A 19,769-nucleotide genomic window follows, 5' to 3' on the forward strand; every position below is an offset into this window, starting at 1 on the left:
GGAATACATATATGCAAACGAAGCTGTCATGTTTACACAATGTTGTTATTTTTTTCCCTGCTAGTGGAGAGAGCTAAACAGGATCTGAAGTATGTGTGATGCAATCAAACCAATATAATGAAAAATGTCTCCCTGATACAGCAATGGGTAATATGTGTTGTAAAGCTGGCTTATTCTATGCCGTCTCCTCCATGGCCAGGTTGATATCAAGTCCACATGTGCTTTCTTGTTACACCAAAGCTTTGCTCTCCCCAATTATCATACCTGGGAACTCTCCGGGTTTGACCCGGAGATTGCCGGGTAAGCGCTGCTCCTCCGATTCTCCGGGTCAAGACCCGAATCCTCCGGGTCCCGGGAGTGGGGTCTTGACATGCCCCGCCCATTTTTTCTTTAAATCGGGGTGTGTCCCGTCAGTGGGACCGCCCACCAACGTCAACGGGACCGCCCGCAGATGTCAGTGTGCATTCCTGGCCGCATCCCGCAAGGGAAGACTCCGGGTAGCCGGAGCCCAGAAGTTCCCAGGTATGCCAATTAGCCCAGGAAATGATAAATCTAAACTTAAGGTATTTTTCTAGTTCCTCACAGGAGGTTTCTGTGGTTTTCACGATGCTTTTCCAACCCCTGTCCTAAAAGTACACTTTGTCAGCATTGAATTGGAAGAATTTGTAGTTCGGAAAACAATGAGAGCTGTCACAACTTCTCATGCAAAGTAGCTAACGTGCTTGCAAAATAAATGATTACTGGTGTTACTTAAAGGGACAGTTTAATGTCTCTGGCACAAGAATGCACAATGAAGTATTGAACCAGCCAAACAGTGGTAGGAAAGTGCTTACAGTAAATTTAATAAGAGCACTTTCTTGCCACTGTTTGGCTGGTTCGATACTTTATTATGCATAACTGCACACGGGGGTCTGAACACCCTTTTAACCCCTTGATGACAATTGCCGGTCCGGGCACGTCACCGAAATTCAAGTCGTTAACGACAATTGACGTGCCAGGACCGGCACGTCTTTAAACGGGTGCAGAAAGCGATCCATTTTCGCTTTCTGCACCGAAACGGCAAAAAAATATATATATATATCTATATATAAAAAATATATTTTTGTGAGCAAGTCCTAAAATTAGCATATTAGCTTAAAACAATTCTCGCATGGAAAGAGTTAAAATACTGGCATATTAAATGCCCATGGAGTGTCTACTTTTAAAAAATGTATGATTTGATGGGGTAAATTGAATTGGCCGGGTTCAACAAGGTCCCAATTAACACGGGGGGGAAGGATGGCCACACATTTAATTTCCAATTAGAAAAATGCACACGTACCAAATGTGGCCTTTTAGTTCCCCCAAAAAATGACAAACCCATGCATGTGGGGTATCACTGTACTCAGGAGATGTTGCTGAACACATATTGGGGTGTCGTGTGATAGCGGCATATACCAGGAGCTGTAAATTCATACATAAAGTAGGTGTGTGTGGGAAAAATACACACAAAAAAATACTACTGCAAACGTTGAAAAAATGCTGGTGGTAAAATGTGTACATGCAAAGAGTTAAAATACCCTGTGGTGTCTAGTTTTCAAAAATATATGGTTTTGTTGGGCACACTGAAATGGCCCGGCTCAAAGATGTACCAAATAGGGCATGGGCAGTGGATCCCCAAATGCCAAAGTTCAACATTGAAAAATGTCCATGCCCCAAATGTGGCCCTTTTGCCCCCAAACATCCAGGCAAAATCATTCATGTGTGGTATCACTGCGCTCAGGAGATGTTGCTGAACACATATTGGGGTGTTTTGTGATAGTGACATATACGAGAACTTTTTAATTCATACCTGAAGTAAAATGTGTGTGAAAAAACAAATGCAAAAAAATGACTACCACAAAGTTTGACAAAGACTGGTGGTAGATATGGTGCATGGAAAGAGTTCAAATACTAGCATTTGGAATACCCTGGGGTGTCTAGTTTTCAAAAATATATGATTTACTGGGGTAAATTGCATTGGCAGGCTTCAAAGATACCCGAAATGGCACATGGGGGAAGAATTACCAGATTTGGAAAAAATGGCTTTGAAATAGCAAAACGCTACCTGTACTTATTGCCCCATAACGTGTAGAAAAAAGCAAAAATACATAAAAACATTGAGTATTTCTAAACTCAGGACAAATAGTAGAATCTATTTAGCAGGTTTTTTTATTACCTTTTATAGATGAGTAAAAGTTTTTTCAACTAAAAGTTAGAAACAGTCATTTTTTTCTAAATGTTTCACCATATTTTATACTTTTTTAATAGTAAATAATATGATACAATCAAAACAAATCAAATCAAAACTTGTCCTGAAAAAAACAATATATAATGTGTGTGGGTTCAGTAAACGGGAAAGAAGAAAATTACAACTAAACACGAGCAGCGCAGAAATGTTAAAACGGCCATTGTCACGAAGGGTACAAAAAGTAAAATCAGCCTTTGTCACGAAGGGGTTAAGAAGTCTCTCTTTGGAAGGCATGTTTACTCTTAAACTCCACTCTGTGATGCTCCCTGAGGACAACGATCTAATGGCAAGTATATCAAGCAAACTTAAATAATGCCTGGGTTTTGTATTTTTGCCTTCATTCCTTTTTATTAGAATTGATAATATGGTCTAGTCTACATCAAAAATCATAATTAATAAGAATTGATTTTATTACAGAAGCCATGATGGAGGGTGGAGAAGAAGATCCCTTTAATTATGCCTTATTGGACTGTGTATTGGACATGTTTCCAGGAGACATGGAATATCAACATATCCTTAGTGATCTTGATGAGAAATTAAAACGAAACGCTGAGAGGTATGTTTTTGTTCTTATATTTTACTCGCATAGCGCTAGTAGATTACCTTGGTGCCTTGAGAGTAAAAGATTAAAGGAACAGTCAAGTTAAGTATTTAGTAACTCTAAAAACCTCAGAGTAACTGCATAGTTTACTGCATTAACACGTCCTGGGGGTTCATGTCCACATGTTTTAATGAAAATTTAGAGAGAGGGGAAAGAAAAGGAGACACAGGAAAATAACTGATATGATAAAGAACTGAAGATAGAGAGAGAAGAAAGAGAAAAATAAAATGAGAGAAGAGATGGGCCCTTATAAGTTTGGAAACCATTTGCTTTCCAAGTTCTTCCTTAGCCCCCTTTCACACACACAATGCAGACAATGCACAGGCACTGACCCAGCATTTCATGTGGCAAAAAGAGGTAAGTCTGTGACCAGGGACATAACTTTTTCTTATTCCACAACTGTCCAGGTGAAACTGGGGTAGGTGGCAACCCTAATTGTAGCTGACCTGCTTAGTTTGTCCCTAAAGGTCATGGTGAAGCCGGGACACTTTTGGATCATTACAAATAGGGTTACTGTTACATTAAACTTTAAGGTTTTTTTTATACAGTTTCTTATTTTTTTAAATTCGAACTTCGACTTTCCTATATTTCTTAGTAGTGAACATAGCTAGAATTTGCAGCTGATCCTTTTTGGATTAGGCGATATTTGATCATTGTTTTTGTTTTCGATACAAATAAACTTGTAGCCTCTGTGATTGGTACACCTCATCATCCAATGTCCCATTTTTTAAACTATGTATTAGGGCTGCAACTAACGATTATTTTAATAATCGATTAGTTGGCCGATTATTTTTTCGATTAATCGGATAAAAAAAAACAATATGCAAATTTTTTGTTCATTTAAAATTTAATGAACTGGATGTTAAAAAACAACTTAAAATTTACATTAACATTCTTATTTTGTTATGATGTAATAAAAAAACAATATGTTCAAAGTACAAAAACCCAAACACAATATTTATGAAACAAAATAACCCCAAACATTCTGAAAAGAGGTGGACTATTACTGTTCAAGAAACTTTGCCCCAGCCCTGGCACTTTGCACCCAGCACTTTGCACCCAGCACTTTGCACCCAGCACTTTGCACCCAGCCCTGGCACTTTGCACCCAGCACTTTGCCCCACCCCCGGCACTTTGCACCCAGCACTTTGCACCCGGCACTTTGCACCCAGCCCTGGCACTTTGCACCCAGCACTTTGCCCCAGCCCTGGCACTTTGCACCCAGCACTTTGCACCCAGCCCTGGCACTTTGCACCCAGCCCTGGCACTTTGCACCCGGCACTTTGCACCCAGCACTTTGCCCCAGCCCTGGCACTTTGCACCCAGAACTTTGCACCCTGGCACTTTGCACCCAGCCCTGGCACTTTGCACCCAGCCCTGGCACTTTGCACCCAGCACTTTGCACTGTGCCCCTGCACCCAGTCTCCAACTCTGCCCTGCACCCAGCCCTGCCCCCACATTCTGCCCTGCCCCCACACTCACACCCTGCACCCACTCTGCCCTGCACCCACACTCACACCCTGCACCCACTCTGCCCTGCACCCACACTCACACCCTGCACCCACTCTGCCCTGCACCCACTCTGCCCTGCACCCAGTCTCTAACTCTGCCCTGCACCCAGTCTCCAACTCTGCCCTGCACCCAGTCTCCTGCCCTGCCCCCACACTCACACCCTGCCCTGCATCCCCACCCCCACTCTGCCCTGCACTCAGTCTCCTACCCTGGCCTGCCCCCCCACCCCCACTCTGCCCTGCATCCCCTGAAACCCCACCCCCGCGAATCGCTCTGTGCGAACGGAGCCACTCGCACAGAGCGAACCGCTTGTTTCAGCCCTACTATGTATACAATTGTGCTTCACCTGCATTGTTATTTATCCCAAGATAGCTGATTTTTGCTAAAAGAATAAAAATGCAAGCAAAAATATAATACTTCATGTTATATTTATACTTTCCATTACCAAGCCTTATCCATCCCTTAACACGGTCCACGTAGCTGCGTACGGCTGGTATATTTTATTCAAGCCTTTTCATAAGGGGAAGAAATTCCTGACTTTTATTCAAAAGCTTATTTTCCCTCTAGGTTATACCTATCACTTGATATAACTAAAGAGCTCTATAATCTTTATATAAAAAGTGTTGCTGTCAAGAACGTTCGACAACAGCAATTGAATTGCCTTCTCAACATTTTAATAGCATAAACAGTTGTTATTTTCTCATTGTCGTTTACTGTAAATAGAATAAGTAATGAGCATCTGCGGGATGTGGCATTATAATCACTCTTTAAGAAATGCCCTGACAGTCCTCTTGTGATTTGTTTTGGAATTCTATGGTCTTTATCACATCTAAAGCACTACTGCTGTATTTCCTAAAGGTTTATAATGTATCTCCTCATTTCGTAGTATAAGGCATGCCTTAAAATGCTAAGTCAGACCAAACCTCCAGATATAGCCAGTACTTTAACATTACTATCCAGTTCCATTATGTTCTTAAATACTTTTGATCAAAAAGCTGTAAAAACAGTAATGCTGCGTTTATTGTATATTTCCTAACAGTTATTTTTACTTACCCATGCTGCCCGTGGAAATATATACCATGAAAATCTATGCCTGGCGGTGTAAGCATATATCTGTAGCATTTTATTACCCATACAGGTTAATAATGACACCACTGAAAATTATTTCAGTATACCCAAGATTACAAGTTATATAGTAAAGTGGCGTAGGACTCATGTTGTTTGTCTAGTGTGTAACATTTAAAGACACATGTTTTCCCAACTTTGCTAAATACTTACATTATTATGTACTGCTCTTGAAACAATGTTAAATGACCATGAAAATAATGTACCACTTTCTGTAGTTTCTGGTTCAAAACTGGGACTGCTTCATTTGTCCCCTCTGCACTGCTCTGGCAATTTCTGATATCACAGAAGGGGCATTTGCTTGCAGGTCTCTCATTTATAGGGGATTGGGAGTGGTTGTAGGAGGTCACATTGTTTTGATGAAGGGCTTTGTAAGAATGACAGGACTCAGTTCTGAAATTTCAAACCTTGTAATGCAGTTTTCAGACAACCCGAAGCATTGAGAAGAAAAATGAAAGCTTACTTCTCTTTACACGATGCAGCACTTCTAGTAATATTTTATGAGGCACGCTAGGTGGAACAGCACCTCAAGGAACGAGTACGAATACTTTTGTGATATTTCCATGAACTTGTCCTTTTTAGAATAAATGTCACTATTGCATCTTTTAGTGTCACAGAATGGTTGAAAGTGACTTTAGCTTACTGTTTCTTTTGTTGTTTTTTGTACTGCATCCGTAACTCATTTCCTATCATACCTGAGCTATACAGCTTATTAAAAGTACTGAACTAATTTTAAAGGGAGAAAAACTGTCCTATATATCCTAAGAATCTGGTTTAAAACAAAGGGGTACTTTTAACTTGTGAAAGCTGGAATATTTGCATGCAATATATATACATAATTCAAATATTTTTCTCTTTTAGCATAAAATTCCATTTTGTTCCAATAAAACTGTTTTGTTCCAACAAATTTTCTTTATCTGCAGACCTTGAGGCTGCTATTGATGCCAGTCATGGGATAGTTTGGGGCTCAGACTGGGTTAAGATTACACAGCTAGAACAAATGCAGCTCTCTTAATATAATAATAAGTAATAATAATAATAATGGATAAACTAGAATTGTTCTAAAGAAGAAGAAAAAAAGAAAACCGTCCAGTACTTAGTTTGGTACTTGTAATATCCTCATTTAAAAGCTGTCTGCCTAAGCCTTTGAACAGTAGGAAAAATATGAAGCTAATGGGGAATAATAATAACCGTAGAGGGTGCAATGCCAATATGGTGACTACCTAACCGACTCACTTCACTGTCTATCCTACTGTGTAATCGTACAGACTTTTATCGAAGCCTAACTAGTAAACTACGCTGTAGTGTCTAGTGGCTACCTATATTTAGTGACCATTCCACGTGCTTTTACATCAGTTCTTAATTCCAGGATTCTTGCAGCCTTTTAAGAACAGGAAGTTTTAGATGGCTGCTCCTATTGCCTGAACATACGGTGGGTATCTAGTTAATATAGGTATATTAAGTGTACCGAACTGTGCAGTGTAGGGTCTCTAATTCTTATGCATTAGTAGATTTAGAACTAATTTACTATGCATAATTTCCTCCTCGTTTTTTTGTGGTTTAGTCATATTCATCATATTATTTCTGGTTATTTCCACGTTGTAACATTTTCATTTAACTGTGCATTTGTTTCACAAGTTAGTCTGGTGCATTTTCAAAGTTTTATAATGTCTTTGAACTATAACCTCGTGTATGTCAGAGGGATGAAACAACTACGTGTGAATCGGCTATAATATACAGTAACTGTCACTACCTGTTGTCAGTTTCTTTGCATTTTTGTACTAAAACAAATTGCTAAAACACTTTCCTTTGACCTGCTCACAGGTTGCAGATTTTGGCAAAAGCCCAGTTTCAGATGTTGGAGATTAGTTTTCAATTCAATGGCTAATTGAAGGAGGTTTATGTAGGCTACCAACACTAAATCCTATACGATTCACTGCACTGTAATCTGGTAGATTTCATTGTATGCGACACTTCACGATGCCACAATAAAAGCCTTTTTTTAAAGGAGTCCCCAGAGCCAAGGTGTGCGGACGGAGCATCATGTTTCACAGCCTCAAGAACACTTTATACAAGTCAAGAAGATACATGCCAATCTCTGGTCATTTGTAGACCAAGTCTACAGAATTGGGGCCATCCCAGGAGGGAACGGAGTGGGCCACAAGCTGAGAAGTATTCTTTTTCATGGAAGTGCTTAGCCTTTGTGAAAAGCACTTACTTACAACGAGGATATATTAGTTTCATTACACTTCATTTTGAGTTCACTCTTGCTTGGAGGGTTTTTTAAGCCTCTTTTGTCATCTTTTTCCATAGCATTTTGCAGCCCACCCACACTCCATTCCTACTGGCAAAAACTTTACATTATTTTAACGCTGGTTCTAGTCAATAAGATTTACATTGTTGTAGTTGGTTTTAGAGAAATACATCTTCAGTTTTTAATTTCATGGCTTGTGGGTTGTTCTTATTAATATGCTCCAGTTTATCTGTAGGAGATGTTGTTCTAAAAGCTATGTAATAATTGTAAACACCAAAAGAAATACCCTTTCCCTCTCTAGATAATTTTTCCAATGCAATGCCTGTCACACACAGAAGTGTTCTCTGGGGGCATACGTAGAAAAATTGTCTCTGGTACAAAGGGTTTTTTGTCTCTGGTACAATTGTCCAATCACCAGGATAAATCTATTTGGTTATTGTGGCAATTAGTTATGGACAAGCAACACAATCCGCCACAAGCCAATTTAGACTCGCCTGCAACGTAGAAAGAGCCTTTGCAACAATCTGTACAGACAGTGGGGGCTACAGAAACCATGTGTCAAGGTGGGGCCCCAAAGACCTAGGATGGCCACATGCATACAGGCTGTGACCTATCTAGGGTATTCAGTGGGGTTAAGGTCAGGGATATGTGCAGGCCCCTCAAGTTCTTCCACATCAAACCATGTGTTGATTGACCCTGCTTTGTGCACCGGGGCACAGTCATGCTGGAACAGGAAGAGGCCTTCCCCTAACTGGTTCCACAAAGTTGTCTTTGTTTGCTTTAGCCTTAACATTACCCTTTCCCTGGAAGTAAGGGGCCTTGCTCAAACCCTGAAAAACGGTTCCAGAACATTATCCGTCTCCCGCCGAACTTCACAATTGGCACTATAAATTCAGGTCTGCCAAACCCAGATACGTCCATCAGACTTCCAGTGTACTTTACACCACTCCAGCTGACGACTGGTATTACCCTTAGTGATCTTCAGCTTGTGTGCAGCTGCTCAGCCATGGAAACCCATTTCATGATGCACAGTACTTGTGCTGATGTTGCTTCCAGGTGCAGTTTGGAACTCTGTAGCAACTAATGCTAGAGATAATTTGAATGCGTTACCTGCTTCAGAAGTTGACCTGGGCGGATCAAACAGGTCAGAAATTTAACAAACTGGCTTGTGGTAAAGGTGCCATCCTATGACACTGCCACGTTTAAAGTCATTAAGCTCCCCAGTATGACCCATTCTGCTGCCAGTTTTTGCCTATAGAGATGGCTGCCTATGTGCTTGATTTTATATACCTGTTAGCAGTGTTTGGAGGGCTGTTGACATACTGTTGGTCATATAGTGTAGCTGGTCTGCGATATTACCCTGGGGTCACATTACTTTACGTGACCCCACTGCACTATTGTGGGATAGTCCACTGGCGTTTTTTGAATAATTTTTATGTATGTATGAACTCTCTTGGAACTCTGTCAACTAAGCACATTCCGTTTTGTAACCAATAGAGTCTTTGCTTTAAATTCTGCGTAACATTGTCTTAACAAGTTTTCTTTTAACAAATAGACACGTACACATCACTAATATGCACATTATGTGAAAACTGGTCTTAGTGTTTTTGTTTTTAAATGGAATACTAGTAATACCAAGATGATTCTTGGTAGAAGTATCCTGTCAAGATTTGTTTTCCTAATGGGATTTATTTTTTTTTGGTAAATGTTTGTCTCCAGCATAGAAGAATGCCTGTCTAGTCTACGTTTGGAAGTTAACGCAGAGGGATCCAGTGGAATGCTACAGAACAACACAGACTGTCTCCAGTGGCTGAGTAATTGCCACCTGAAGCCCCCTGGACTGCCTGAAACTCCCCACTGCCAAGTCATACAGTTTCTCACAACACTGGTAAACATGCAGCATTTCAAGTTTTGGTGAACTCGTCTATTTCTTTTTTTATTGGGTGCCCCAGTAATGTGTTTATTGTAGGCTTAACAGTAGCTCTGCCTTCTTCCACCCAGCTAAGTGACCAGGGAAGGTTATTTTGCCTTTCAGCTCTTGTTTGCATCTACTGTATGTAGCGTGCTGGAAAAAAGCCATTTTGCACCCACTGTGCAATAATCGAAAAAGTAATCTAATTTATACTTGATATTTCTGTTGCAGACAATTTACCATACACACAGGAAACATAAATATTATGATTTTTTTTACTTAATTTCTGGTTTTATCAATGCATCATTTTAATAAGTAATATACAAGTATTGGCTGGAAAAAAGTCTCTTATTGGGCAGACATAAAAAAACATACAAAAGAGTCACTTAAGCTTTTCAGGTCATCTGAAGAAGACCTCCTAGGTTCCCAAAACTTACCGTATTTGCTCGATTATAAGACGACCCCCCAAAATCTAAATATTAATTTAGGAAAAAAACAGCCTGAATATAAGACTACCCTATAGGAAAAAAAGTTTTACTAGTAAATATTAATTCATGTAAACAATTTTTTCATATTTAATAAAAGCTATGATTGAGAAAAATATATAATTTTTTATTTCCTTTTATTTGCCAACCTGCCCCCCCAGTTATGCACATCTGCCCCCAGAAATGCCTTATACCCCCTATTTGCCACTCTGCCCCATAATGTGCCTTTTAACCCTCTATATGCCACTCTGCCACCAGAAATGTCTTATACCCTCCTATATGCCACTCTGCCCCATGATATGCCTTTTAACCCCCTATATGCCAGAGTGGCATATAAGGGGTTAAAAGGCATATCATGGGGCAGAGTGGCATATAGGGGGTTAAAATGCATTTCTGGAGGTATATATATATATAACTGCTAACAGCAATCACACTCCTATCAAGCCAAGGCAGCCAGTACATGCTGGAACCTGGGGATGATAGGAGTGTGAGTACAGCCTCCCTATGCCATGCTACCACCACCGCCCCCCTTACACATCCATGCTATCACACACACACACTCATTCACAAACATTTAAATACTCATTCATTCCATTAATCACACATACTTCACACATTAATCACAAAAACCCTCCCCCACCCCCTTACCTGAACTGCAGATCTCCCACTCGCAGACTTCTGCAGGGGCCCGGCTGTGCGAGGAACTTCTCTGGCCCCGCCCTAGAGGAAGGAGGGGGAGGCAGAATGATGTGACACTCTGCTAGCTTCCTGTTCTCCTGCTGCTAGAAGAGACGCTGCTTGCGACCAAAGCACCAGTAAGCAGCCTGGCCCCAACGGACATTTTTTTGAGGTCTGATTAGAAGACGACCTCGATTATAAGACGAGGGGTATTTTTCAGAGCATTTGCTCTGAAAAAAACCTCGTTTTATAATCGAGCAAATACGGTATGTGACTCTACATCACACTTTTTGTAGTCCAATAATTCTACTAAATCCTGTATGTTTTTAGGCATTTTTCTATGCATGTGTGTATAAATAATGTTTTCTCCACACATGTGGTTTGTGTTCCTTTCTATTAATAGCAATATTTTTTGAAGAATAATGAAAAGCAGGAAGATATGATTTTGCAGTTCCTGTCGGACCTCTCCAGTCAGTGCGGTGTCTCCTTTGCGGGCTCTCCAAGTGGAGTTCCCTTTCATTGTACATCCCAAGCTTCACTTCATGTCGTTGATGACAACTCTTCCATGGAAATACAAACTTTATGGGACGACATCAGGCTGCACCTACGACGTTATTTAGTTTCAAAATTGCAAGACAATCTTGACACCTATAAAACGGAATCCAAGATTAATGTTAAAATACAATATTTGCAACAACTTGTTTTTTTGTATCCAGAATCCGAGGTTCTTCTGAAGTATCAGAACATTCAGCAAGGTCATGTGGTGCGTCTACTACGTAACCGTAGCAATGGAACCATTGAAATGGTGCTTAAGGATTACCAAGATACTCTCTCCAAGGTGTATTCCATGATAAATGAGGATTTGTTTGTGTTAAGTCATATTGTAGATTCTCAGTTAATAATTACCTTTATCAATGAGACTTTCTTTGAATGCATCACAGAAGAAATGAAAATGTTTTTTGAACTGCTTTGTGAGACCAACAACCAGGAACACTCACTCCCTCAAAAGCAAAGCAAGAAGAAGAATAAACAAAGAGTTCATGGCTTTGGTAAGTGATTTTATGTGGTCCATTGTTTTTGGTATTCCACCATTGAAGTATATTTATTATGCAGTATTTGTACTTTGGCATAGAAGGCGAAGGTTCCGAGGTCAGCGAGCACAGATTGGCGGATCAAGAATTAACCAGTGACTTTGCTATCACAATTAATCTAGATGTTTAAATACAGCAAAGTGAACGAAACCAGTATTGTTTGCTGTGAAAATATAAGGTTAGAAGACCTGAAGCCAGTATCTGCATATGTCAGGTACTGGAAATATGTGTATTTTTAAAGGACGAGCATAGCCCAAACTGGCAAGTAAATTGGTAAGACGGGCCACATCATGACCACGTGTGTTATTTTCCGCTTCTGCCTTAGTAGCGTTAAGGAAGGAATTTTCCCCCTGGTATGGGGCAATTGGCATCTGCTTCATAAGGGTTTTTTGCCTTCCTCTGGATCAACACAGTAGGGACACAATATGTATATAGGTTGAACTTGATGGACTTTGGTCTTTTTTCAACCTTATGAACTATGTTACTATGTTACTATGTTACTATGTTACATCAGCCAGGACGGCTGCAACAATTTAATAGGGCATTTTCTAGGGCTGCTTGGCTTTACAGGTACCAAACGACACAACCTGACCATCCTGCATTCTTGAATTCATTCGAGCCTTTACTTTGCATCGTGATGAAAGCTGTCACTGTAGAAAGGAGGAAAGAAAAAAAGAAGTGTTAGTTTGTTTTACTAAGCAGTATACAGGGAAATACAACCTCAGTAATTGATCCTGGTGGATGAGTAAAACTGAATAATCTAACACTGACCCATGTAAATTTAATACAGATGTATAGCTGCTGTCTAGAACCGCAGCTAAGGCAGAACATACGCTCCGAGATATTTATTAGACTTATTCAAGCCGTAACGTAATTCATCCGAGCAATAATGCTGTCAGACCCGCAGTAGTGTTCGGTTGCATCATCGCAGTTGAGACGCAGGAGATAATCACGATGTACAATATTTTAACCTTCAGATTATTACTCCACTTGGATTTGATTTTCGCAGCCTGGAGGGACATACCTGCAGCTCTGAGAACTACATGTAGTCTGAAATATTTCAAGCACAGCTGTTTCAGTGATGAGTAGCTTACATTTAATCATTTCAGTACAAGAAGGGCATGCAAAATAGGACCATTTTTAACACACGTTAAAGTAATGCAAAGAATTAACTCCTTGAGTCTCAGATAATGCAGGCCCTCAAGAGGTTACAGAAACATCTGTAAACACTTGGCTTAAGAGGGAGAAAATAAGTAATCTTATTATAGGAAAGCTTTTAATTTCCACCAATCATGCTAATTATTATTAGTATGCGGTACGGATTATGGAGAGGAATCAGGTAGTACGTTAGAACATAGAACATCCACATGCAGACGTTCTAGTACTCGGCTCCCACAACTGAGCAATGTGTTACATGATGGAAGATGTGACATAAGCGGAGCTAGTTTGAAATGCGTATATTAAAATGTTTTATTATTAACCAGTTGATCACCCCTGGATCTAGTCATTTTGTTCTCATGTATACATGAAATGTCATGGGATAATCATAATTTGCACCCTGTACAGTGTTTTTATGGGATATGTGCCTGCTACCCCTATGCCTACGTTGGTGGAACATGTTTCTAGGCTGCCGGCATAGGTAGGGTATTGCTAGATTCAGACATATTTAGCTAATCCATTGGGAGGACATATGCACAGATCAAGAAGCATATTCTTCTGCTTTCACTGCACTTTGCAGAACCTTTCATAGATGCATCATTGGATCTGGTTCCAAGAGACTTTTCCCTAATTCTATCTACATACCTACAACCCATCCCATTTTCTGGTGGAACAGTCATGATTTTCAGGTGGTGATCCAGCTTTTAGTGGGGTTCTTTAGGCGATGTCTGTGCCGTTGCCACAAAGACCTCTATCACAGCCCCACAGGAGGCTGCCAGATGACGCACCGAAGCTAAGCATAGATAGGTGGGTAGTCCAATTGCTGGACCCATCTCAAATCGTGTTCCTGTCACACCTCTATTCTGCCTCCAAACAAAATTCTCATATCTATGAGGGAGATGGTCCATGCAGAATAGACCAGAATGTGTCCTAGAGGCCCAGAATAAGCCATCAGAATTGGAACAAGACTGAGCTGTCAGTTATGATCACCAATGCATGGAGCCAAAGTGGTTTTGCTTAAAAACGTTACTAAAGTCCCCATACCCTAGACACCCATACGCCGTTATTATTTGATCCCAAAGATCTCAGGGGATGCCCTTTACTGCATTGAGGCATGAGAGGCCCCCTAGATGCATGTTAAACAATTCATTGTAAAATTATATTGTAGTTTAATTTTTACACTAATTTACAACCTTGGATAACATAGAAAAAACCCACAGCAGATTTAAATGTGCATTAAAATTGCTCATTAATATTAAACATCTGGCTGAATTACATTAAAGAGATGAATTTTAACTCCCATCTTTAAAGCGCAGGTTTTGAATGTTGCGGTTTTGACAGCATCTATTGTAGGGGCCGAGCCGCTGAAAAAGGGAAAAAAAAGAAAAGAAGTAATTTAATTTGTCAATTACATGAAGAAATTGGGTAGAATTGGAAATCAGTGACCTATTGTAGGTCATTTACTTTGTTTTCCGACACATTATTCTGATGTATTTTTTTTTTTTGCAATAAAGATAAACCTATTTGAGAACACAGCAAGGCAATTCATACCTTATTACAATATTCTAATTTCACTGAGATGTTCAAGTTATAAATCCTTTTGCCCTGGGGTGATAGCACCACTTCATAATTCATATTTGTGGAAATATTTCTTTTTCGCCGTAACTTTCACACTGGTTTCCAGCTAGGTATCTTCTTTTATTTGACTTTTTATATGAACCCAATTAGTCTGAAATACAAGCGAGAGAGAAAAAGAGAAATGACTTAATAAAAAAATCAGGATTAACAAACATATTGTATATCGTTCCAAATAATAAATAGGACACAAGTGAATTGTTGAAAAATAATTCCATCCTGGTTTTTTTTTGTTTTGTATTTTTTTTTGACAGTACTCAAACCACTTGAGCATCACTTTTATATTTTATAATGTCAGTAAGCACCTGACAAAATTATTTTCAAGTAATTTATCGTTGCCCACATACAACTCAATCTATATTGATGGCAGCGTTACCAAATTATAATTTTTTTACTGAAATAATAGATTTCACAGGCATCATGTCACAAATTATTTATTCCTTTAACTTGTCTGATACCGATCAAAACAGAATGCACAAAAACCTTACTTAATAAAGATCTTTTAGTGTCTATTTCTTTTAAATTTATTTTTTAGTGTTGAGCTTTTAAATTATTCAGATTAATACTTTCTAGTTCTATGATGTTATATATACCTTTATTAACAGCATGGAAAGGGCAAATCATGTTAAATTGTATTTGCCTTAAGTCCTTAGTGAAGATCGTGTTGGAATCCTACTTGAAGACAGTAAAGGGGACAGCCTATGGAAAAAACCTAAACATTTTCTTTAAATCCAGTGCTGTATACAGAAATGTAGTTTCACATCGACAAAAAATGGTATTTGTACGTGTTCTAGCTCTGTTATCTTGGCGTCTTAAACTGGACGAACACTTTTGACACCTTTATGATAGTGCTGGTGGAAAGCAATAGAACATCTCATTATTAATCACTCATCTGGACACTCCATAACTAATGAAAGCCCGTGTAAGAAGACTTCATCATCGTGTTTGAGCAGCCAAAATATCACATCGCTGACAATGATGGCAGCCTCCAGGTCTGCTTAGAGAGGAAATTTATTGGAACAAGATGAGATAAACCAGTTGTTTTTATCAATGCTAATCTACATTTCTGTATATAACACATTTTATGATCAAAAGAGAAATGTTTTTTTCCCCCCACTTTCACTGATTTTTTTTAAAGGCATATCTATTATCTATGTGTCTGGAAGAAAACATAAGAATCCTCAAACTGTGTCACATCAAAATATAGTGCATAGTATCACCCTTTGCCCTCAATCTAAATACCCCCCTTTTACGTTTTCTTGGAGGTGTCCGGTTTGCAAATGTATGCCATTTGCTAAACACATAGGAACTATTCAAAGTGGCTCTTTTTAAATATGAAACACATGGTGATATATGACTTTTAAGTCAAGCGCAGTTATTAGGATTATTTTCATTAATAATAATACAACTGCAATGTATAGAACAGCCCTGCATAGCACATTTTCTATACAATCTATACAAGAAAGTACTCTATTGTTACTGAAAGTTAACGTCTATTTTTGTATTGACACATTTTGCATTTTAAAGCATTTTTAAGACTGTACTCTAAAGTCTAATGGATTTTTATTTTATTGCATAGCAGACACCTGGATATATATATATATATATATATATATATGGATAAAATATAGTAAAAAGGACAGAAAAAAGTAAAATAACCGAGAAGCTTAGAATAAAGATAGTAATACCAATAAAAAGTTTTTCTATATTATTTCATAGAAGATAAAAATGAAAGCTCAGGGCCTTTACAAATAGTAGTCTGTTTGAAAGAATATCTAATTGTTCAAATACAAAAGACTTCACCTGACTATTTCTGTAGCCTTCCCCTCCCCCTATGGGCTCAAATTAAAAAAACAAAAGATGTGACATTGTTCCCCTATTTATCATGGAGCAATCAAGGAATTTAATTGTACTTGCAACCACAAAAAAACTAAAAGAACAATATTGTGTGACGGCCTGGAATTCCTTACAATTATTTGTATGAGAAAATGCACTCATTATTGAGTCCTATGCAGTGACATCTTTACCTTGGGTGCTGCCCTAGGCCCGACCTAGAGCAAAACCCTTAGTCTGAACCCCCCCCACCATACGTCATATCCCAGCACGCTATGCCTTAAAGGCACACAGAGCCTTATAATGAAGTCTGTAGAGGCTGTGCTCAGCTGGCACAGCCTCCATAACGTAAATGGGCCAGATGGGGAGAGCAAAGATCTCCCATCCAACCAGCCCATTGTGCAGTGGGACACCAGGGGGCTTGATCACCCAAGAGGATGATCTGCCTTCCTATTTTGAAGGAGAGTTCCTCCCCCTGGACCAGCTGCCCTAGGCCTACTCGGCCAGCATACATCCCTGGTCCTGCGATTCCTGCCCTTTAACCGCGTTAACATATATACAGCAGTCATGCTGAGAAAATGCCATTAATGGAGACCTGCCAATTGGGAGGTCTACGTGTTCATAGCAGTAAAAGGGAAGCACAACTAAATACTATCTGCAAGATTGTCTTGAAGATTTGGAAAATAAGGTGTTTTTGTGGCATTCCTCACTTCCTTTTTGGTATGACAGCATGGCTGTGGAGCAACACAATTAATAAAGTAAAAGGTGTTGCTAAATAGCGTTGGGTTGCTGTGAAAATTGCAAATGACGTCATAAAGTGGGTGTACCGTCCTCTGCATAGCTGAAATTTCCCAAACGGTCTTTCGTGCTGGAGGAATGTGTACTGTAGATAAAGTTTCCCCTTAAACCAGATTGGAATTGGGAACAGACAGGTGTTTAATCGAACGGATATGCCTGCTTCTTAGTCCCTGAGCTGCACTGATGGTTTTTTATAGCCCTGTCATTTCCAATCAGCTAAGAGCTCCTGTGATCAGTATATCTGATAAACTTGTCAATGCCTATTTTAAAGCAGGATTTCCCCGACCTATTCAATCCCTCGCTCCGAAACCCTCCTCCCGCTCCACCGTTCTGTGTTTCAAGTACAATCTTGATAAGCCCGAGATGCAGCGCGTTACAGGCAGCTGTGTACAGCCGGCCTCAGACTACAACTAATTTGTGCAGGAAAAAATTAAATCAGGAGGTAAATTATTTCATGATTGCTCATTCCCCACAGAGTTGGGCATCATCCTGAAGAAAATATCTAATAATTGGTTTCAGCCCGTGTCAGACACATGCAATTCCCCTCGCTAATGGCTGTGTGTGGTAGCGCTGGGCCTCGGGGGTCAGCGAAGGACTGGAAATAGCTTTGCGCCAGGCACGGCACTGGAGAGACGGAGCACATTGGAAATGAAGTGGCAATAAGTGCAATCCATGGGGGAAATGTGTTTCGCTTGGAGTCTAATATATCCCCTCCGTATCTGGCAGAGAGCCACGCAACAACTGTTTACCTTTTTGTCAGCATCCACATCTGTTCTGTTTGGTAAACGGCACTTAACTCTCAGCCGGTAAACGCTGGAATCAGGAAACAACCGCTAGGGGAATTCCTTTCTTTTTATCATATTCTATAACAAATGCACGTAACAAACATTGTTTGCCTTCGATTAACAAGGAGCAGACACTAACAGGGTCAAAGGGATTTGGTTGGGAACGTTTTTACGGCTTCTCCGGCTCGCGGTAATTAGAGCGGCGCCATTCGGATGTATTTTGTAACCTATCCAAATTAAACTGTTCAACAAAAAAAAAAAATTGCTAGCACGCAGTAATGAAGATGATTTTTTATAATTATCTTAAGTACTGTGTATAGAAAACTGCTGGCACCTTTGGTAATAATTTAGCTCGCCGTATTGCAGCTGGTATGCTGAAATATTAAGATGGCGTTTTTTTATAGTTTTGGGAAATTTCTGATTATACTAAGCTATGCAGATTATTTGAAATATGGCAATGTAGAGCGGGCAAAAAAAAAAAGACATTCGCTCATGTGCCGTGGATGCGCTATTCCGTAAATTAGAATGTATCATTAGATGGGAGATAGTATTTCGTCTAACTAGGCACATTGAGGGCGTACGCTATACAGATCAATGTTGTCACAAAGGATCGGTATAATAGTTATAGCATCACTTAAAAGTTAATATCATTGAGAGCAAAGGAACACATTAATGTTAATGGGATTTGCGCACGTAACTCCCCATGCAATGCTTGGAAAATGTACCCCTTAATGTCTCGAAATTCAAAATAGACCAGTTAAATTGCTTTTCTTTTATTAAACAGACTCCTTTCTCAATTGTAGTCCGACCGAAGTTGCATTCTTTTTTGTAACGTTTTATTGTTCACAACTTGGCATTTATGGTTGTTTTTATTCGATTAATTAACCTTTATTTCTTTTTTTTTCTCTCCCATGCAAATGCATTTCCGTACACAGTGGTTTCCTCAGATACCGCCAGCCTGCGTATGAAGCATAGAAGATTAGAAAGGGCAATTGCGAAGTGGGGAGTGTTTGCGCGGCTGAAATTAACCACTTTTGATTTCTGCATATCTAGCGAATACTAGAAAGCCATTATCCACTTAAATGCTGGAGGTAACGCTCTACAGCCCTCTTGAAGGGGTCAAAAATATCGTCTCATTAACACCTTCGATGCTGAGGATAGAAAATCATTTTAGAACTGGTGATTCTAGTTAATGGACCCTTCCCCATGGCAACTCGGCTTCTTATACGTTAAAAAACAAAAGAGTGCTTAATATAATTTTAAATGCACAGAATTGCGTGCCATACTAGCCTTACTAAAGTCTTCTTTTTTAAATCTGGATGTTTGTAAAAAATTATATTTATTTATTTATTTTATAAAAAGTCTTCTTTTTTCTAAGTTAATTGCCTGTGTCATTCGCAGTGACTGATGGCTTTCCCGTCCGAGATGCAAAACAGCAAGCGTATGAAAAAAAGATTCGGAAAATAGGATCACGTTGCAAATCCAGCCCACTGAGCATATTGTAAAAATGATAATTTGCCCCGCACTTTAACATAAAGTATATTGTAACCGCTGAGCTTATTGACTGTATAACTCACTTCAGCACTTTTTTCCCCGCTTTAATACCAGGCTAAACAAATGTTGCTGCAAAAAA

General features: G+C 39.5%; 1 protein-coding gene across 1 annotated transcript in view; it reads left to right on the forward strand.

Annotated features, from left to right (window-relative positions):
- LOC149303036 (uncharacterized protein KIAA0825-like) overlaps nucleotides 1-19,769 on the forward strand; it is a 77,980-nt gene that overhangs the window by 11,517 nt on the left and 46,694 nt on the right. Inside the window, exons 3-5 of the mRNA XM_089481754.1 lie at nucleotides 2,687-2,825; nucleotides 9,481-9,649; nucleotides 11,240-11,885. Of these exons, the coding sequence (XP_089337880.1) occupies nucleotides 2,687-2,825; nucleotides 9,481-9,649; nucleotides 11,240-11,885 (954 nt within the window). The remainder of the gene's footprint in view (nucleotides 1-2,686; nucleotides 2,826-9,480; nucleotides 9,650-11,239; nucleotides 11,886-19,769) is intronic.

Source organism: Sceloporus occidentalis, unplaced genomic scaffold (assembly GCF_023333645.1).
Source record: "Sceloporus occidentalis isolate IW3139 unplaced genomic scaffold, rSceOcc1.0.p SCAF_16, whole genome shotgun sequence".
Classification (NCBI taxonomy): domain Eukaryota; kingdom Metazoa; phylum Chordata; class Lepidosauria; order Squamata; family Phrynosomatidae; genus Sceloporus; species Sceloporus occidentalis.